This window comes from Nothobranchius furzeri, chromosome 13, assembly GCF_043380555.1.
Source record: "Nothobranchius furzeri strain GRZ-AD chromosome 13, NfurGRZ-RIMD1, whole genome shotgun sequence".
Classification (NCBI taxonomy): domain Eukaryota; kingdom Metazoa; phylum Chordata; class Actinopteri; order Cyprinodontiformes; family Nothobranchiidae; genus Nothobranchius; species Nothobranchius furzeri.
Genome location: NC_091753.1, coordinates 43,004,023 through 43,026,571, shown reverse-complemented (window position 1 = coordinate 43,026,571; position 22,549 = coordinate 43,004,023). Strand labels below are relative to the sequence as shown.

General features: G+C 40.3%; 1 protein-coding gene across 1 annotated transcript in view; it reads right to left on the bottom strand.

Moving 5' to 3' along the window:
- frem2b (FRAS1 related extracellular matrix 2b) overlaps positions 1 to 22,549 on the bottom strand; it is a 68,084-nt gene that overhangs the window by 20,124 nt on the left and 25,411 nt on the right. Inside the window, exons 3-6 of the mRNA XM_015951369.3 lie at positions 13,722 to 13,868; positions 9,590 to 9,820; positions 6,395 to 6,520; positions 5,424 to 5,675 (exon numbers count right to left, since the gene is read on the bottom strand). Coding sequence (XP_015806855.1) covers positions 5,424 to 5,675; positions 6,395 to 6,520; positions 9,590 to 9,820; positions 13,722 to 13,868 — 756 coding nt within the window. The remainder of the gene's footprint in view (positions 1 to 5,423; positions 5,676 to 6,394; positions 6,521 to 9,589; positions 9,821 to 13,721; positions 13,869 to 22,549) is intronic.

The window sequence follows — 22,549 nt, the reverse complement described above, 5'->3', positions numbered from 1 at the left end:
AATGATGTGGAAAGCCAGGACAGCTTGTTAACTTTCCTTTTTTTAGCACCCAAAAATTCCCACGGCCAGAATATATCACCCGGTTTAGAAGGAAGCATAAAAAAGAAGGCAGCTAATTCATCTCTGCTTTCTGAAGTCTGTTATTTAAAGATGTGGAACACTTGTTTAATTTGTAGTGGTCTCTAGTGGGATTGAATGCCTCGTAAGTGGGTGGGTGGGGTGACACCGGTGCACCATTTTTAGGAACTAGAAGTGAGCCGCATCACAGCAGAGCTTCAGACGGCAGGTTTTGGAGTTTTATTTCCTTATATTTGGAAATCTCGCCTTGGATCAGACAACAGCAACCAGACTCCACTGACTTGCAACGTGGATGTTGTATCGCCACAAATAACACAAGCCTGGAGGAGGTCTGCTGTGTGGTGAAGCTGCTAATGCTAACAGTTAGCTTCTACTAGCTGAGACGTTCTCTGCTAGAACGTTCCTGGAACAAACAACAGTCTTCCCTGTCGTGAGTCAAGATGGATGAGTCCATGAATGTTAAGTGACAATGACTACGTTTACACGCAGCCAATATCCGGGTTATGATCGGGTTAAGGTCGGCATTCGGGTCTCTGAGTTGATCAGAATAACCCGTTTACAAGCACAAATAGAAAGAGTTACCCCTAACTTGCATAACCCGATGTAAATGCCGACGTTGGGGTAGCGTCAGGACGTGTGGACTACGTCCAGTCGCTATATGCGTCATTTCCGGTTCTTCTCGTTCCGGTATCCGTGAAAACAACAAAATTTTTCCCAGTTTGGAAGAGATAGCGACCGCAGTTGTTTGTGCTTTAGTTTCTTCGTCACTCCAAAAGTGTGGTGCTGTGCCACAACTCGCCATGTTGCCCCCAACGTGTTGTTTACTTCCGGTGTTCTGGCGCATACAAGACGTCTCGCTACTCAAAAGACCAAGATTCTTTGCGAACAGAGCATGCGCAGAACACACGCTTTGATGGTGATATCCCGATATGCGTTTACACGACCAAACATTCGGGTTAGAAAAGGGTTACCCCAGGTGTAGTAACCGGGTTTTTAAAAACCCAGTTATGAGCATATCCGGGTTTCTGGCGGTGTTTACACGGACCTGCGGAACCGGGTTATTGTGAATATTCAGGTTTTAAAAGGGTTACTGGCTGCATGTAAACGCACTGAATGTCAGGATATTCAAATCCTAGCGTTGCAATGTTTATTTTATATCAGAAGCAAGATAGGTGTAGGAGACTATTTTCATGTTCAGCCTGCATGAGTAACCAAGTGTAACCAGGAATAAGGAATGTTTTTTCAGTGTTCCACACCTTTAATTATTTTTTGACTAAGGATCAAGAGAAAAAAGCTACTGTGGGAATAAAGGCTGTGACACACGCATGAACCCAGAACAAGGTGCTGATTGATTTACAATAAACATGTAAATCCTCAGAAGCCTGAAACACCTACATGTGAAATCTGCCCGTAGGTTTTTCATTTGAAGCAAAGCTGATTAGATTTACTCCTTCTGTTGGTGAGTTGGTATGCTAATTAGTAAAATTGACGTTTTGATGGGAATGAAAACACACCTTCTCCTCCAAGGCTCCAAACTAGTGAGTCAAGCAGTTTGGCTTAATTTGGAAGAAAAGCTGTAATGTTGTAAAACCTCCAACTCCTGTTTTCTGCATATGCCCAGATGAGAATAAACCAGCAAAGACTGAATTTGTGTGAAGCAATGTGGCTTGTATCTAATTTATAGATTTTTTTTCAGCCTGCAAATCCTGTAGAAAAGGCTTTTTTAGCCAAATCAGTAGTACTAGTGTACTATTAAAGCCCACAATGCAGGGAAGGTGCTGAAAAGCCCTCCTGGGGAGTCCCAGCTGATCTTGGGCAGGGCCAGGTGCGTGGCCATGCACAGACCCTTTCTGCACAACACTTGAAAGCTATTCTAGAAATGACAAAGAAAGATGTGATGCCCCCATTCGCCTTAGATCCATGTGCATACTTGGAGACCAGAGCCAGGATTACACGCTTGAATTTAGCCAGAACAGCTGAACTAAAAGTTGTAATGAATCTCCTGCTGCCTCTCTACCCTTTCAGGCGGGAGTTCAATCTTCTTCTTCTTGCCTCAGAGCTGTTTACCATTTACTTCAGCATCAATGCTCAAGCTTTTTCATTATCAACTCCTTCAGGGGAGACATGAAGGGTTGGCATCATCTCATTCCTTCTCACTCTTCATGTTTTGACACCTTTATTCCATTTTCTATATAACCTTCACCCTGTCCAGGGTTAAGGAGGGGGGTTGGAGCCTATCTGATCGGACACTGACTGATAGCCAGGGTATATCCTGCACTGGTTGCTAGTTCTTGGCAAGGACAAAGCACTCATAACTCAGGTCAGTTTAGCATTTATGCCATTAGATTGTGTAAGGAAACCAGAAGAGCTTGAGGAAATCCAAACAGAGACAGTTACAGTGTGCTAACGTTCTTGCTAAGAGACAACAGACGTACCCACATCAATGTGACCTTCTACGTATGCGACATCGGCACAACTAAGGGTACATATGTGTCTTTTTGTGTTTATAAAAGTGCATTTGCAGCTGAGGTGATGTTGGCTGCTTGAGTCATTATTAAACAAGAGCTCAAATCTGACAAGATGCACATAAAACCTTTGTTGTACTTTAAATACATTTTAGTTTAGTTAATTCAGTCAATTTAAAAATTAAAATGTCATTAAATCAGAAAACATGCTCTAATAATATTTACTGTACACGAGTGAAAAGGGACAGTAGGAGGAAACATCTTGTGCAAACCAACAACTAGGAAAATGAATTCTGTTTTTATGATCGTGTACGTTAAATTAATCTAAATTGCAAACAATATCAAACTTCATATTTTATTTAAAAGTACTAAATAATTTAGAATTCTGTTCATATAGTGCTCCATGAGCCGCTCCAGTCACCGCGTCTCGTTATTGGCGCTATTTAAACCAATGTTGTAAAATGACTTCTGCCCAGCCCAGATGTTCTCACATGTGCCCCCGTGAGCCGTGGTTCCGCTGGAACGCGTCTGACCTCTGACAGACGCACTCTGAACTTCAGATCTTCAGCGCGCTGTTAGTAGCCTGACACGTTTAGAATGCTGTCCCACAGTCAGTGTGCTAATATAATAATATAATAATGCTAAAATGCTCAGATGGGAATCATTTCTTGATTTATTTTGTTACATCCACAATGTTCTGTGTGTGAGGTTTACAATGCCAGAACACCTGCATGAGACAGGGTGTTAATTACTATCTGCCAGAATGACTCGCCACCTTCAGATTTCTCCAACACCGTTAAAAATGATCAAATACGGAACATATCTTGCTATTGACAGCGTGCGCAGGCCAGAGCGCTAAAGCTCGGCGCATTATTATTATGAAGCTAGGGCACATGCGGAGGACACACACACACACACACACACACACACACACACACACACACACACACACACACACACACACACACACACACACACACACACACAAGCGAAAAGTATTGTATTTAATTACATTTATTGGGCCCACTTACTTTTTCTTAGGCCCACCCACGAATGAGTTTCTGGCTACGCTAATGGTGACATATGACAGACTTCTCTGAGCTCCACAGCCATTACACTTTTCACCGCGCGCACCCCCTAGCGGCAGCTCTCGCACCCCCGGGGGTGCGCGCACCACACTTAGGGAATCCCTGTTAAAACCATCAATTTTTCTGCTACCAAAAATCATGAATTTAGAATTTTTTCTATTTATCAGTAATTTATTATTCTTAAGTCACTCATTAAATTTAGAAAATGAAAGAAAAGGAAGAAAAAGAAACATTAATGCTGATTGTCAGTCCCAGTGAAGTAATCCGCCTCTTAGGATCGTGAAGGAAAGCTAATAAAAAGTGGAACAAATCTGGTGAACTTGGTTTATCTTGTAATGAACAAACCTTTTCAGAAGTACAATCATTTGCTGAGAAAGGTAAAAAGTCAAAATAAACAACAGCATCCTCATTATTGACAGAATCTAGAAGCAATTTAAAAAACAGTATGAACATGAATGGGCTATTTACCAGTAACAAACTGGTTAGTTTCTTCAACCAATAATCCAAAGCTTTTTTCAATTAACTTTTAAAATAAACCATAATTCATGTGTTCTTATGCAACATTGTGACTTGAATTAATTGGATTTATAAACATGGGATCGTCATTCAAGAGTAAAAGACAAGCAAACTGCCATAGTGTTAAACCTGTCCTATATATATATGTGAGAAGACATTCATGACTGACAGAGCTTTCAATAGAGCCGTGAAAATGTAATTTAACAGCAGAAATGGAAACATATTTCTTTGTGAAGAAGACTGAATGCTGTAGGAAGTGACAGGTGAGCCTCAGCAGCTGTTAGGCAACCTGCAGTTAATACCCAGGAGAGGTACGGAGTCAAAAGGTCCTCGGCTCCCTCTCAGGTTACATTCCATGCTGTCTAAGAAAGAAAAGTGGCCAAACATGTGGCTTCCTCCATCTTCATGCACATAAAAATACACTTAAAGCATGTAAAAACATAATTGATTCACTTGATTCTGATTTCTTAGAGCTGAGCTTTGACTACAAGCTGAAGGATGGAAAAGAAAACTTTAGGGAATCTTCATTCCAGTGTTATTTATTTAACTTTTCTAAAAATAAAATAAAAATAAACAACCCAGGAGCAATTTTCTGGACTGAACGTTTCATCATCCCTTCACTTATCTGTCCACGGTTTGGATTAGCCTTAAAGAAGAAACGGACAGTTTAGTAATCACGCTGGATTTTTCAGTTCCACGGGTTCCTGCCTGCAAACACAGAGCTTTGACTTTAGAGTAGTGCTTATGGAGATTGTCAGAGTGATAGGGAAGCGAGGAGAGGCTGTCAGGTGGTGGTGGAACAAAGAGACATCAGGAAGATGCGGTAGACTATCGGACCTCCAGTGTGAGCCTGCAGGTGTGAGATAAACTCTTCAGGAAAAAGGACTGCACACCTGAATTATTTCTGCTATTGTCACGGGCGCTGAAGCAAAAACACGATCAATCTATTCTTGTTTCTCGGCTTTTCTATTCTAGAGATGTTTCTCTAAAGAATTATCACAGTAAACCGTCCGGCTGTTAGGTGGCAAAATGTTAATTCAGATGAAAAACCTAAAAATTTGTTTGAAACTTCAAATTTGATGGAAGTGCCTCAGGGGAACAAAAAGGATGATTAGATGAAAAAAAAATAAGTAAAAAAATGTCCTGTAATTCAGAATGGAGAGTAAAAATTATCAACCAAAATATGCTAAAAAGTCACAGAAGAATCAAAGCCCAATTACTTATTAGCCTGATTGCATTTGAATGTGTACTTACAATCAGGAAATTGGCACCTTACCATCATCCATATCTGGAATGATTACGACTCTGGCTGTGGGGAATTCGGCGCCCAGGCGGCCCCCCATGGGTATGCTGAGGGTGACATTGAAGCTTTCCTCATCCTCGTACAGAGAGTCGTCAATTATAACTATTCGACAGGATTTCTCTATCTCTCCCTTATCAAAGCGAAGAATGCTGTGATGGTCCTCAGGCCTGGAGATGTAATCAGAGTAGGACAGCACTGTGGTGGGGATGGTGCCTTTGGCTGACACTGGAAGGACAGAAAAAAAAAACAAATACAAAATATGACATCCTTTATCCAAACCTCTTTGCATCACATTCAGTTCACGTCTAAAGCAAGAACGCTTTCAGTGTTTCATCTTTTTTCAAATGCATTGATGAAATGCTGTGAGTGCAAAAACTTTCATCTACTTTTGATGTGTGATAATGCAACTGTCTGACTTTGAGCTGACAAGATTAGGCTAGAAGTAATTAAGACTCCAGAGATGTCAAGATGGTAACTTCTGTTTGCTTTTTAGGATGCCAGAAAAACAAATTTAAGCCTGCGTCTTTGAAATCACGGATAAATATTGGGAAAGTACTCTGGAACTTGCAGTGCATTTGACCATAGTAGTTTAAAGTCATACTTAGCAACTTTTTCCACATTTTGAAATTTTGAAATCCCACATTTGTAAAGTGGGGCTGACATGTGCTGGCGCTAGAGTTTACTTCCGGCACGATTGCTGCATGTTTTGGATCGTGAACACAGCTAATTTGTTTCATTTAGTGATAAATCGCTCCTGTAGAAACAAATGAAGGCTGAAGAGACATTTAAGCAATTAAAAAGTGTTAAAAAGACAAACGCACAGCAGGAAGAAAAGTTTCACTTTTGGATTTTCAACAGAGAATTAAGAACGGACTCTAGAGGGTGCTAAAAGCAAGCCAATATGGCATAGTTTCCCTTTAAATGCACATGTTATGCAGGCTTACCTTGCTGAGTGTAGCACATGACCATCAGCTCTTGACTGACGTCTCCACTCCTGAGCACAGGAATAAGCAGCTCGCCGATGTCTTCCTCTACGTTGTACACAGCTGAGGGTATGAACACTGTTGACTCTGTACAAAAACAACTGTTGATTAGTTCTGGTAAATTTGATCTGATTTTAGTGCAACATATCTGTTTTGTAGGGGTGTAAAGACAGCTTGATCACAATACAATGTTATATCAATACAGTGGATTTGCGATGCAATGTTTGCTGATATGTCAAATTCAGTCACAGTATCACTTTGATTTGATTCTATTGAGGATCCACCGATTGACGCTGCTGGCGTTTTTATTTAGCTTCATCATTTCATGGCAGCAGAACTTTAAAGTGAAGCCACTTTTTTAAATAAAAGTGAGCTTCATAAATAGTTGTTCTATCAATTTTTGCATTTTGATCAATGGCCATATAATTGATATACTGATGTTGGCGATATGATCGAGGGCCTCTTAATTAGTCTGTATTTGTATAGGGCCTTGCTATGGTTGTACAACCCCCCAAGGCGCTTCACAACACAATCATTCACACACTGATGAGAATGAGCTACAATGTAGTCACAGCTGCCCTGGGGCGCACTGACGGAAGCGAGACTGCCGAACACAGGCGCCACCAGTCTCTCTGACCACCACCAGCAGGTAAGGAGGGTTAAGTGTCTTGCCCAAGGACACAACAGCAGCATTCTCTGGCGGGAGTTGGGATTGAACCTACAACCTTCTGATTACTGGACAACCCACTCTACCTAGTGAGGGGTGTGGTTAATGTGCTAATAGATTTCCCTTCCCAATACAGCAACATTCAAATGAACTTTTACACCATCCGTCCATCCCTGATTATCCAGGGCCGGGTCGCAGGGGCAGCATCCTAAGCAGAGGCCCAGACTTCCCTCTCTCCACCCACTTGGGCCAGCTCCTCCGGGGGAATCCCGAGGCATTCCCTGGCCAGAGACATAGTCCCTCCAGCATGTGAGTCTTCCCTTGGGTCTCCTTCCGGTTGGACGTGTCCGGAATATCTCACCAGGGAGAGATCCGTGCCAGATGCACGAGCTTCTCTTTGCGGAGGAGCAGCAGATCTACTCCAAGCCCCTCCCGGATGACCAAGTTTCTTATCCTATCTCTAAGCAAGTGCTCAGCCACCCTGCAAGAGAAAACTCATTTTGGCCACTAGTATGCATTGTCTGGATCACTACCCAAAGCTCGTGACCATAGGTGAGGGTAGGAACGTAGAACAACCAGTAAATGAGAGCTTTATCTTCTGGCTGCACCAATCCACCTTTCAGTCTCTTGCTCCATCTTTCCCTCCGTTCATGAACAAGGCCCAGAGATACTTAAACTCCACTTGGGGCAGGACGTGACCTGAAGAAGGCATCCTGCCCTTTTCTGACTCAAGAAATTACTACAATTCCACAAAAATAACAGCAGAACTTTCAAAGTTATACGTGTTGAGGAAGCACATTAGTCTGTTCAGAGTTAAAAGAACATTTTTTACGGGGACCACAGCAGATCTCATTACAGCTCTGTTGTTTTGTGCTTCAATTTAATCAATTTTTTTTAAATCAAAACCAGCCATCTACTCATTATCTGAGGGAGATTTAGGGAGATTTAACACCCGTAATTGGCTGACATCTTTAAAAAAAGACGTTTGAATGTTAGAAGATACAAAATAATGTAAAAAAAAAATAATGTGCAAAAAAAACTGTAGATATAGTTTAGTGAATAAAAATAACCCTGTCTAAAAACCTTAACACAGTAGAAAATGTTTGGCTCATTGTCTGATAAAATGAGTTCACGTTCCAAGTCTGCAAAGCTGAATCACTTCTTCTGTTCCTTAGATGTTTCACTGGCAGGTCTCCATTTATCGTCTCCTTCTCTGGGCTTTGCATGACATTCAAAAAGGTAACAAGCTTGGAACGTTTCAGCCATGAAATCCACACAGCTCCTCTTAGTGAGTATTATGGATGGCTACATTAACAACACATTAGTTATTTAGCAATACGTGTCCTTTCCTGCACAAACAAGCCAACTCAGGAAATCCTATTTGTAACACTGTTTTTGCTCCCAATCTAAGCAAGCATAATCAGTCTGGTTTCAGATAAATGATCTTTCTAGTTTCTTGATGCCAGTCCTTAGGCTATTCTACTTTTGGTCCTTCCAGAAAACAGAACATACATTTTTTATAAGCCTTTAGAGTTTATTTGACCTTGAGAAGCCAAACTATTTTTAATGTTAGAAACCAACAGCGGTGTAAGAATATATGGTAATAAACGTGGCTGCAGGATGGTGATGTTTGCACAAGGCGTGCAGAAACATCAATAAGTTTAGATCCTGAAAAGACGCAGTTGCCAGTTTTTTTTATTGCCCTTCAGGGAGTGGCATTTTTAAAAACAAGCTGCAGCTAAACATGCTCATTAGCATAAAATGTTTACTGCAAATTCTTCTTCTCCACCCAGTAAAGCCCTATGGGATGTACATGCACTGTAATCTAGCCCAAGTCTATTGGCGTTTGCTCAGCAGCACCTTTCTCCTCTGTTCTAGCAGAGCTTCCTCGGTTATTTCACTGAGAACATTTCACATGTATGGCAAGTCATTAGTGTCTATGTTCTTTTAATAATGTCTTATAACATTTGAGTAATGACAATGACTCCATCACTGATGCACAGGATCTGTGTTCACAGCAGGTTTACTTTGGTTCAGTTTTCTTTTATCTTTCATCTGTATTTATAGTGTTCTGATGCCCGGAGGTAGATGAAAGATAAATCTCCATAATCAAATCCAAACATGAAAATAATTTTGATAAAAGCTGAAGGATCTTTAACTCAGCTCTTTGCTGCTTGGAAAAACAAACAAGTCATTCTGATGAATCATTTTGTTCCATTATTCATATGCAAATGAATAGCTTTTTTCACTCTTTTATGTTTTTTATACAGACAAACTTTTGCATTTGACCCTGTGCTGCTTGTTCAGATCATAACTGACAAATTTATCTTGTTTACTGCAAGTTTATCTAAGCATAATGATTGATCATCACTTTGATGTTAGATATGTGACATCAAATACCTAATATTAGAAAAAAATATTCAAATATTTAATATTTAACACCACTCTAATTAGGCAGAATACTAATTTCAGATCAGACAGTTACTGACCATCATCAGGGTCCAAGATCTCCACAGTAGCAGCCTCAGGGAATTCCAGAGCTGCCATAACAGGCTCTGACAGAACAATCTGGAATGTCTCGGACACTTCATATTCGCTGTCGGACAGGATCCTGACCTTCCAGGTGGCTGTGGTCTGCCCTGGGTTGAACTGCACCTGTTTTTGAGACTTCCCACGGAAGTCTTTGTCCTTTTCTGCAGAGCCATCCTTTGTGCCGATGCCTTAAGAAAAGATGTGAGCAATTAGATTGTTAGAAATAAAGTCTAACATCCACAAAAGTTTGATTCAGCACCCATGTCTGTACTTACTCTTGTACAACTTTTGCGTTAAAAAAGGTTTTGCATTCCATATTTTGTGAAAGTACCACATCATCTTTTCACTGACTACTGTGAGATGGACGAGAAGCAAAACTGACACATGCAAATAGTTTAATATGCAGCTATCATCAGTTTTCGGCACAATGCAGATATATTGGATTTGAGGTCAGGGGCATTCTGTTTGATTTCTTTTTGTGATTGTAGAACGTCCATCGTTCGAACGAAAGGCCCTAAAATATTTTTTCTCTCTCTCCATAAAATCAACCATATTTGCTTTGAGGTTTTCAAAGTCAAATTATATTTGGTGAAAATTCAATTAACACCAGCCTGGTCTTTGAAAAAGTGGTCCGAGTTTAGCATATTTTGACCTTTGATGGCATTCATAGTCACCCTAGATGTGACTTTGGTGGGATTCTTGTTGAGTAGGAGTACCAAAACCAGTAAAGTGTAACACAGCTTCTCCTTTATCCTTGTTTACTGGCTACATAACATGCACCAGGGCTCGGCAGAACACAGAATAAAAAATGGATGCACTACTCACATGAAAGCTAAATAAAGGGTATTAAAGTGGCCTCAATTCAAGAAACGCTGAATAAAATGTTGAGCTATCAGTGTGTGATTGCACACAACATCTTCAGTAGTCTGCAGATCGAGGTATGCAAAGTTAGGGTTTTTCAAAACGATGATTCTAGTCTTTGATGAAAATGAAACCGGACTTTGATATGCAAGAGCAGATAGGAGGAAAATGCTTCTGCACATATGCGCTGAGATAAAAACAGTCACACTCAATTGGGCTTGAAAGATCGGCAGCCTTCAAAGAGCAGCTAGATTCAGAAGCATCATTTAAATTCTGTGCCTGAGCTGAATGGGTCAGAGTACAACAGTCGTTCTGAGGACTCGAGGCAGGTGGGCTCACAGTAGACTCCCATCCGGTGCCACCTTCCCCGTGTGTGAGGCAATAGCCCACCACTGGAGGGGGAGTCCTTTGATAAGGGTTCACTCTGACATGGCTGGTCAAGAAGAGATATCCCCAAGCATCCATGAAAATATACTGATATGGTATCAGGTTCTTCTTCATCACTTATTGCCATCTGCTCTGCTGGAATGTTTGTCAGTTAACCAAATTGGATTCCTGCTTTTCCTCTCCTAACCTCAGCAAATCAGACAGAGTGAAATTCGCAGTGTGAAAACCACGGCTGCACTTGGAAATTTCACACACATGCACCCTTACTAAGGCAGAAAATGTGTTGTAAATTGGGGTCTCACGATGGGGAATGACGCAGATGAGCTACTGAAGCTGCAGAGTAAGTGAAATTAAAAAGGAATAGCTGTTTATGAGCCAAAGTTATTTTTGCTTAGGCTATTTTTTTTTAATTAAAAACTAGGTGAGGCAGTGTGGTTTTTCTAGACAATAAGTGTTACACCCTTAAAAAATATGACAATTATAAATAATAATACATTAAGAGGTCTCACACAAACTTTAGACTGGATTTGTCAACAGTTTTTCACAGAAGAGAGGAAAAATGCATCATTTCTAAGAACATGTTACACAGACAAAGCAAACCAAACGATATCAGCTCAAGGATGTGAACATTTAATAACTTGGTGTGCTGAGAAACTAATAAAAATGTCTTCACTTTCAGCAAGTCTTTAGAAATAAAACCTGCACCTTGCCGTTGTTGTATTGAAGATTCTGTCAAAACTAAGCAGATCAGAGTAAAAAATAATGACACCTACACCGTTGAGCTTCTTGTGAAAAAGTGCTGCAGAACATCAAAAATAAAAATCTGCATTGTTTTAGACAGAAAAAAATAATACAATAAAAATATCAAACATGGCTTGTTGTCTGTGGGCAGTAATCTTAGTGCATCCACAGTTCACTGTGGCACTTTTCTAACTCTTTAATGCGTTCATTAATAATAAAACAACTTGATGCTGCAATGAAAACAAAACTTGTTTCTTTGTTTGTGTTTATGTATTTAGCAGACACTTTTGTCCAAAGTGACTTACAAGTGATCTTTGTGGTTTTATAATAATCTGAAAAGTGAGGTCATCTGGTTTTTCAGCTGTTTTTATTTTGCTCCAGGAAGTAGGAGTTAGTTGGCGAAGTGGGAGGTGGAAAACGGCAGGACAAAGAGTAATTCTCATTAATATTCATGATATGCAAAAATCTCACCCCTGATTGGTTAAAATAAGCGTGACTCCTCCCCTTGTTCCCTTTCTTTCTTGAGTGAAAAATGCAACTTTGTTGTGTTATCTCCACAAGTAACATAAGTCGTGGTCTGCCATGTTGAGCAGTTTTATTTTCAGTACCTTCCACAATGAGTCGTTTCAGGGCTCTGTCCTGCAAGTCACCTCCCAATCAACTTATTTTTTGCTGATAAACTGCATAAATGAGTGTCTAATAGTGCAGACATGTATAATCATCATTTTGACCTTTTCATGCATCTTATTTCAAATATAAATATTCTGCCTAAAACCTTCACTATGACGCCCTTTTCAGGTTAAAACTGTGCACTACATTTGAATTTAAATCTGCCATCACTATTGGCTAAGGGGTACCCTGTGGCATTTCCTGTATCATATTATATGGCTGCACTGCACTGCAGCCAAGTCTCGGCCACGCCTCTGGCTGACTTGGCCACTCATGAGCCTAAACAGAATGATTTGGCTCAGGGCTGAATGACCTCTCCCAAAAAAAAAAAAATAAATAAATAAAATAAAAAACTTTCTTCTGGTGAAGAAGGTGGAGAGAAATCCTCCAGACCATGAAGCATGCTACTACGTTTCTGTCTGTCTGCATCTCAGTTAGAGTGGAGTGTATGTGTCCTGGAATTTCTCCTTGGGAAACGTGGGTGCCATCAGTCACAAACATAGCGCTGCCCTCTTGGACAGCCAGGCAACGCCTCCTTTGTGTGATGTCACAAACTGGCACTTTTTGAAACGGCTTGGTTTTAGCACATAACTCCTAAAATCCAACACTGACGGAAAATGGATTGATGCATTTTTTTGGGAGTGTTTATAAAGCCAGTAAAGATGCACATAGCAGTGCAAAAGGATACAAAAGGTCAGTTTTGCATAATATGTCCCCTTAAACATAAAAACCACCACTATCTTTAAAATCACGTTTCTGTTCATCGCTTGTTGGGGATTATTAAAAAATCTAAAGTGCAGGGTAGTCCGAGTGAAAGATTTATTGTTTGAATAGGCAAAATGAAGTGAATGCAGTTAAAAAAAAAAAAAATTGGATCTCATTTTTGAGACGTTTCATCACTGCTGCTGCTCAGGGGCATAAAAAGAAAGACAAAACTCTACATGAAATTATCTCTTATCTAATTTGACCTTTACCAGCAGGTCATTTTAATCCAAACTCATTTCATGAATAGAATTTATGGCTAGACTAAAACAAGGGATTGGTGACAGCAGCGAGAATGCTACAGACATTTGCAGCATTAACATTTCAAACTCGGCCCAGTAAATTAGGAAAGCCTCTCTAACTTCAGAAGACTTTGCACAATCATTATGGGATTTTCCTTTTGCTATTCTGTGATTTGAACACAAACACTAGCCAGAGGAGGAAGGTTAAAGGTCACGACCCGTGTGACCTTATTGGATACTTGCTTTTGTCCTAGAATATATCAAAGGACAAGCTTGTCCATCCATATAATAGCTTCCCAAACAATACAGTCTTTGTTTCTTTGCTTGGATTCGAGGGATCTTTACTTAAGTAACTGCAAAGAATTCCAACTTGAAATGTGGTCAAAAAGACTTTGTACACACAATTAAAAAACAAACATGTGCTTACTAACAAATGAAGTCTCCCCCAGGTAACCACGACGTTTAAGCACAACCTCGAGGAACTTGACCTCTTCATCCACCACATAGTATTCCTTTTCCAAAGAGATCCAAGCCCAGTTGAGTCTAAACTGCTGATTCCTCAACTTGTTGCCTCCTGCAAACAAAAACAATGAAGATTCTTGAAATGCTGTGCAACACCTTATCAAACTCCAAAAGAAAACACAGAAGACAAGTAAACCAAGGCTTAATCAAACAACATTTCTTTGAAAATGAATTGTGCAACTTGTTTTTTGATCTGGCACAGACATTTAATACCTCTTATTAGCGTGATTCCTTCGATACCTCAGAACTTGATTTTGAGTCTTGGCCAGTGCTCAGTGGGAGGTTTGAGGCACGCAAAGTCTTTGTACAAAAATAACAAAGTTTGTGCAGTCTAATTGCTTTATTTCTAATTAAGATAAAGGGTTTCTGTTTCCTGTCTGAACGGAGTTATTTTATCCATCTTTTGAAGTTCAATTCAAAGGCTGGAAGCTAGAATACCGGAGGGCATGGCTGCTACCATTTGACCATAAAGACCCAGGCAGGAAAAAAAAAAAAAAGAAAACTCCACACACACACACACACACACACACACACACACACACACACACACACACACACACACACACACACACACACTGACTCATAAAGAAACTACACCCCATTTTGACATTTTCATTTCCAAAGCAATAGCGAGCAGTCTAAATAATGACAGCAGTTAATAAAAGTTCAATGCATTTGGCAGATTGCACAGCGAGACCTGCTGGCTGTTGCTATAATGAATGAGCACAGTGAGATTTAGATGACTGATCCACTGAACACCAAATAGCTCTGAACGTGGTGCAATAACAGCCAGGAGGGTTCAGAGAGTAGTTGTTGTTAATGTTAACCACAACCGAGAGTTCACGCGCCATCCCACTTGTTGTTATGGTCTGTAAATCTGTCACCTCCAGCCAACCACTTCACTGACTTCGTTTCCTTAAAGCAGTTTTGTGAACATTTTGTGTGAGTATACATTAAAGCCATTGAGTGCTTTGTCTCTAGAGTCTTGGATGTTAGAATAACCATTGACCTTTTGAAAGTAAACTCCTGTTTATAATAGAAAATGTGCAAAGAGAACAGGACAATGTAATCTTTATAGATAGTTCCACCTTAAATGTCCCACAAAAATACAGATGCTGATGTGAAATGACCGTACATGGATATTTAAGCTATTTTGAAGTTTGCCTTTATGTAAAATGTCATGAATAATTACGGATGCACTAGTCCAAACACAATTAAGTACAAAGTGTATTACTGCTAAGACCTTTACAGTGATTTATGCAAATGTTCTGAAGAAATGTCAAGATAGACCTGCCACATTTGAATCCTGGATGAACTGGAAAATCTCTTATTTATCTGCTGTTGATATTTACACTAGTTATCAATAAAATAAGTGTGCAATGCCAAATTAGCAGTAGTATGAAGTATTCTAATGTTTTGCAGATAGCAGCAGTCCATTTTTGTCTTGGTTGCACTGGACTAGTTGTTAGCTCAATAATCCTGTCACACACAAGGTCAGGTTCACCCTGCAGGAGTTTATAATTGTCGGACAAAATTTCAAACACGAGAGCCTGCACACGTGTTGATAAAATAAAAATCATAGATATAAGAACTTAGGTCCCATAGTGTGTGATGTGCATCACGATGGAGAAAATAACACACTAGACTTGAACCAGTTTTCCACAAACATTCCTGGGTTTCACCATACTGCTCGAGATCAGACGTAATTTCAGAGTAAACAAACACGGTGGAGGAGGAGCGTGGAACGTGTGTTCTTCTCTTTGTTTGCTGATTGGATACATGCCACATTTAAGAGGCATGTCTCTTGTATGTTCTCGAAATCAGATATTCCAACACATTTGATAGCCCAGATTTATGATAGGAGCGGTCCTTCTGAGCATACTACAGTGCTCGTAAATTTGACGTGTATTTACGATTGTCGGAAGCTGAGAATCATGTAAAAACCTGCAAAATGATCCTGCCTGGCATAAACAGACTCTTCAGGAAGCAAAATAGGTAAGATAGTAGGGCTGGGCGATGAGGCCTAAAATCAATATCACGATATACTGAGGATTTCACCTCGATAATGATAAATGGACGATAACTACAGGTATGCGCAGAAACAAAAGTTGTCCACTAGATGGGGCTGTCACATGTAATATGTTGAGTCACATTTTTACGAGACTTAAGGTGGTGCAGCTTTTTAAAGGGACATGAAGTTGCCAACCTACACACATCTTTTCATTTTTTATTATCAAATTTATTGACATGGGAAGGATTATCTAAATAAGAGTCAGAAATTTAGATAACGACTAATTTTCGATTTATTGCCCAGCCCTATAAGATAGTAATTATTTATTACTTTTAAACAGAAACACACTCAAAATTTTAATTCAACAAGCTTTTAATCCATCCATCCATCCATCCATCCATTATCATCCACTTATCCGGTGTCGGGTTGCGAGGGCGGCAGCTTAAGCAGAGAGGCCCTGACTTCCCTCTTCCCAGCCACTTGGGCCAGCTCCTCCGGGGGAATCCCAAGATGTTTTCTGGCCATCCGAGAAGCGTAGTCCCTCCAGCGTGTCCTGGGTCTTCCATTGGGTCTCCTCCCAGTTGGACGTCCAGGAGGCAGCCTAACCAGATATCTGAGCCACCTCAACTGGCTCCTGTCGATGTGGAAGTGCAGCAGATCTACTCCGAGCCCCTCGCAGATGTTATAGCTTATCACCCTAACTGTAAGGGAGAGTCCACTACCCAAAGCTTGTGACCATAGGTGAGGGTTGGAATGTAGATCTTTTAGACTAATTCTGTTAAGTTACAAAAACTGTGAAATTTGAGCAACAAATCACATTAATATATGATTTAAATAACAATAAAGGTTCAAGGCTAACTGCTTGGGAAACATGTATGGTATTTTCTGAGCCCAGTACTTCTAAAGATGCAAAGATTACAATTGTTTAATAACTCATATTCTGTTAGTTATACTAGAATAGGAACGAGTCGGGTTTAAAAGTCACACCAACTTGAGGTCTACTGCCACAGACCGGGATTTGTGCTTCCTGTGTGTTCCACATCATTCTCGGGAAGACAGGTGACCTTTGTGAGACAGGACCTCGCTGCACCATTTGGATTAAAGCCAGAAGCGCAGCGCTCATGTTAGCAGTAAACACTGCCTGTGTGATCTCTAAGCTGTGGAGAAAACCTGTTCTACAGAGAAAGAAAAGGCTTTGGCTGCCATCGCTCATAACTTTGAAATAGTTGTGACAAAAACACTTGATCTCAAGCTCAAGTAGAAAGTGTTAACCTTCAAAGGAATTTAATCACAATTTGTATTAATTATTAATCTTAAGAAAATGCATCCTTTATCATTTGAAACCTCAGAAACCCAAGATCATATATAAGCAAACACAGTTTCGCAGGACCTTACAGTCCCTTAGAGAGCTGCAGTAATGTAGCCTTCAGGGAACTGGGGAGTAGAGGTGTTCCTTTCCAAAAGAACCTCTGCACTCCAAAATTCATTCTAATTAAGATAAGGAGAGGTTGGACTAAGTCCACTTCAAAGAGACCCCCAAGAAAAACATCCAAGTTAATCTTAACCCAGGCCTCAAAGTGCTGAGACAGATTTCAGCAAACAATATCAGAACCTCTCAACGTCCAGAGTGGTGCAGTTGGCTGGACGTTGTCGGGAACTATTCCACTGCATTTTTCATACCACGTTAAACTCTACTGCTTTGTTTGTGTGCTCTGTGGCAGGTTACCACTATTCTTTTGTTGTATGAATGTCTTTAAATTATATGCAAAATAAATGCCAGCCTTTATTTTTGACATTTTACATTCCACAAGAGCTCTTGTAAAGTTCCAAAAGCTGCACAAGTTCTGTCTAATCACGTAGTAGTTGTGTGACGCAGCACAGAAGGCTTTTGAAAGAGGCAAAAGAATGTGGGAGTCGGTGCCAACCTAGTGCCTCTGCCTCCTGCCTGCATGCGTGTTGCAGCCCGGCCTTATTTGGGTACCATTAAGCTTTGTGGAGCTGCAATGCCTCATGGACCCTGATCTGTTAGCTCAGGAAGGCAGACAGACAGGCGGCCGTTTGCCCACAGAGACATCACCACACTGGGTGGCCAGGACGAATGTTCCAACCTGTGAATTCTGCTCATCTGAAACAATGCATCTAAAAATACATAGGACTCATCTTTCCAAATTGATTGCCTAACATGATGACTATTGTCCCCTTGATGTTTAAATAAACACAATCTAATGTAGAGCTGTTCACGGTGCTTTAAGTAGGACGGTATGGTAACAGATTTTCCAGATATTTATCAGTCAAAATCTTCTAAATGAGTGAAGACCTCTGTCCGTCCTCAGGCAAACAGCCGTCCGTATCACAAAGTGATTTTGCACAAGCTAACAAACACAATGTAAAATCAGATTTTACAATCTAGATTTTACAGATCTATATCAGGACTTTAAGTGAGTTTGACAAACTATAGGTGGAGTTGTAAAAAATTACTTTTTTTATATTTAAACATTTTATGAGTGGGGGAAAAAAATTGCATTATCATTTTTGTGCTCTGTTCCTTCGGTCAAAGGCTGAGCCAAATTGTGTCCTTGGTTTGAGGCCCTTTCTTCATTTAAAAGTTCCCTGGAGTTAAAAACTAAACTGGAAGTTGGTTTCATCAATATGTGAATACCAATTATTACCACAGATGCAAGCATTATTTTTAAGATGGAATAGTGATGTTTAAGCTCAAACTGTAAACATGTATTTAAATTACATAATATTTTTAATTAACCTAGGACTAATTAGCAAAATCCAACAATTAGGCTACTCTAAAGAGTTTAATACATCTACTTGATTTCACTCCCCTTTTCAAATTTTAACAGTGCAGGAGATTTTTATCATGTTTAATGATTAATAAAGGAATTCAATTTTCCCACAGCTGAAGCTGAAACTGTTCCTAATACATCACCTTAAATGTGTAAGTAAATGAGTTTCAAGGCCCAAACCATTACCCGATGTTTAGATCAGACTTTACCTTTAAACATAATGTCTATTTAATTATTAGACACAATAAAAATAATGAGTTCATTTTAAAGTTGTAGTCATCTTTGTATCATTAAATTTGTATCATTAGAAATTGCAAAGGGAGTCTAAATATGGGAGAGTTCAGTTTTCTCACATTAGTTTTTTGTACAGGTTATAAACACAAGTCATTTGTCAGCTGTAAAACGCTAGTTAGATGGGAGCCAGAATGTCTGAAGAAGCACTTAAGGTGGAATGACTCCGAGACTATCAGAAGGCATTTTTAACCCCTTAAATTTCCAGGTTTAATGAACACAATGGGGTTTTGTCTTATGGGCGGGACGCTGGAAAGCTAACGGGTTAAGGGTGAACACAAGGTGAAGGACAAAAACGCCTCCGATTTGATGTATACTTTTCATATGTATTAAAATCTCTGTGGGAGTAAGCTTGAAGATTGTTTGCAGAAGATTAAAACCTTTTAGACTGTTTAAAAATTGTGTCTTCCTTCAACAGTCAGTTGACAATTATAGAGCTCCGGGAGTTGACGTCACTTCTCCCGGCATGCAACAGTTCAAATCGAAACGGCGCCATATTGGCAGGTAGAAGCCGGCAGCTGGACTATTTGTTATTGTCAGAAAACTTAATCAGACAGGAAATATGGTAGATTCCTGTTGTGCCCCAGGATGCAGAACAGACACGGACGACATAAAGAATGTGCCATCTACAGGATTCCCCAAGATCCGGAGCGCCGCAAACGTTGGATCATTGTAATAAAACGCGCTAGTGACCGGGCTAAAATGAAACTGTGGGATCCAGAGAGTAAAGGTTTTCGCTTATGCAGCGATCACTTCATATCAGGTACTTAAACCAACGTTTCCTCAACTGTGTGTGGTGTTTATTTTAAATGCTTTTATTACGATTCTTAGTGGGCTTCCTAAACTTATTTTGCCGTGGCTTTTTCTGTCTTATTACTCATAGCAACAAGTAAACGTCACGTAAAACGTTGCCTCGTGATTTCTGCGTGCTGCGTTAACGTGTTTTATGATCACAGCAATTAACCGGCTAAGCTGTATTTAATTTTTAAGCAATGGTTGAACAATTGTCAGATCACACTTAAAAAGCACTTTGGATTGCTATTATCTGTCTCACCGAGACAGATCTCAGACAGATCCTGAGACGCTCCTGCCTGACATATTTATTTTATTCACGGAAAAAAAAATCAAACTAGTGATTTCTCTTGGTGTTCAGTTTATACATTCAAACAGCACAGCACTCTATTTAAACTACTTACGTGTAAATCTGTTATTTATCCATCCATTTTCATCCGCTTATCCGGAGTCGGGTTGCGGGGGCAGTAGCGTCGAGAGGCCCAGACTTCCCTCTCCCCAGCCACTTGGGCCAGCTCCTCTGGGTAAATCCCAAGGGGTTCCCCGGCCAGGTCTGGTAAGAAGTCCGCTCCGACAGCTTCTGGCGTTTTTAAAAAGTATCCCAAGGGCACGATAAGGGTCGGAGATGTTTAGTCTATTTAATTTCTGACTATATAAAACGATTTCTTCGGTTTTAAAGTGTGAAGTAAACTCCGACAAAGTAAAATCCAAGCCGATCCCGTTCCCGTTCATGGTTAAGATCCGTGTTTGTTTAGCTTCTTTTACCTGCCAATATGGCATCTACTAACTGAGAGTCATGTGGGGTCCGGAGCTCTATAGCCTAAACATTCACATGCGGTCCAACCTTCTGCGACCCGTTTAAACTTTAAAGTGTGTATTTTTCCTGGCAATAGGGGGCAGTAGATACCTATATTGTTGCAAGCAAGCTGTATTTTTGTGCTGGAGTAAGACCTTGCAATGGATGCCTATTAGGGTAAAAAAAAACCAGGGAGTGCAAACTTAAGCAAAATGACAAGCACATCAGACTCCCTTTCATCACTGGCAACTAGTGAAGAGGTAAATGTGTAAAACAACAACGTTTATGAATGGTGAAAGATTTGTAATCGTTTGTTACAAATCAGTAAATGCATTTTGTCCTCAAGGGCTACCGTAGAAGAAAACATGGCATCTAATATGGTGTCAACCAGAGACTTAGACCCGCTCCCATGTATTTTAGACCTGATTTTTATGGTTATATGTTGAGAAGCCACCAATATTTTTCAACAACTGGGCCTTTTGATAGATATTTCCAGAGATTAACGATAAAAAGTACACATTGTCCCTTTAAACAAAATCTACTGGGTAGATTATAGAGCTCCATGGGGGTGGGGCTTTCATAAACTGAACCTGACTGAATCACATGCTTTATTACATATTTTGCAGATGATTTTTTAAAATAATAAAACTGGACAATACATTGTGAAAGGGTTTCCAATAGGATGGTAGTCAGTGTGTTTCAATGCTTTTGTGCTGGGGAACACTCAACTCACAAAATATTGTTAATCTAAAGCCGAGTCCACACTGGAGGCATCAGCGACACGGAACGGCAGTGGGACGTTGCTGCCTCAAATAGAATCTATTATATTCTACAGGGTGGTTCCAAATCGGCCGAGGCACTGAAATTTTCAGGCGCACCTCAGAAGTGGCTTTTTGCGCTGCTAAAGATGGGATTGGGTTCTATATTTGCCACGAGCCGCTTCTGAGACATGTCAGTTTCCACAGTTAACATAAGGCTAGACAGGAAATCACACACGGTTTCTGTGTAAAACGTCTAGTAATTGTCAAAATAAAAGACAATTGCAGCAATGCAATTTCATATCTATGTAGATTACTTCTATAGCTGTGACCTAACTGATTATTTACTCCCAACATTTTTCGAGAACTGCAGTGGTGTGTTTTTAATCCTGGCAGTGGAGAGGAACAACATTATGTATGGCAGTGATATCAAACCTGATTTCCCTCTACTTCTTTTGGTTTAAAGGCGGATGGCATAAACGGAGATCTTTGAAGTCTCGAGGGATTTTGTGATCGCACAAGTCTAGCAAGGACGGCGAAGATGCCACTCCGCGACTGAGACTCCTCTGGTGTGTATTGATGCGCCGCAAATCACGTGAGTAAACCATGCTGCTGTCGTTCCACACCGCTGATGCCTTCAGCAATTGACCCGGCGTCTATTATATCCCGGGCGGCAAAATAAAATAAGACTCTTCTTTAACTACTGTTAATTTTATTTTTAATGCAGAAGTTGGATTTATATGACATTTTGTTTTTCTACTTTGCACAAGGTCTCTGAAAAATGTGTTTTATCATCACAACTTCTACATCCAGGCTACCCCCTAAATGACCTGCCTTTGAGTTTCAGTGTACCAGACCATACCAGCTTTTCACCTCTCCAATTAAGGGAAAAGGGATATAATAATCCTGTCGAAGGGTAAAAAGCACATGGCAGAGCAGAAAAGGAGAGTACGATATGGTCTAATCACTTTAAGCCTTGTATCTGCTGTACCAATGGAGAGTTGGCCATAGCTTTAAAGGCTTTGAAGAGTTATTATTTCACAGGCCCTAAACCCCTCTTTACCCTCTGAGGGAACTGTTCTGCTATAATGTTAACCCCTCTTCAGGTTCCATACTTTCATCCATGCCCACTCTGACACAGTGGTCACTCTAGAGCTGAAAAAGAAAGGCCAGAGGTGCTTCTGAACAAAAGTCCTGGGTCAGAGAGTCCTGGAAAGCTTGAGGCGAGCAATGCTTTGCTCTCAGCAGGGAAAGGTCTTTGAGATTAACATCTGAACCACATATATAACT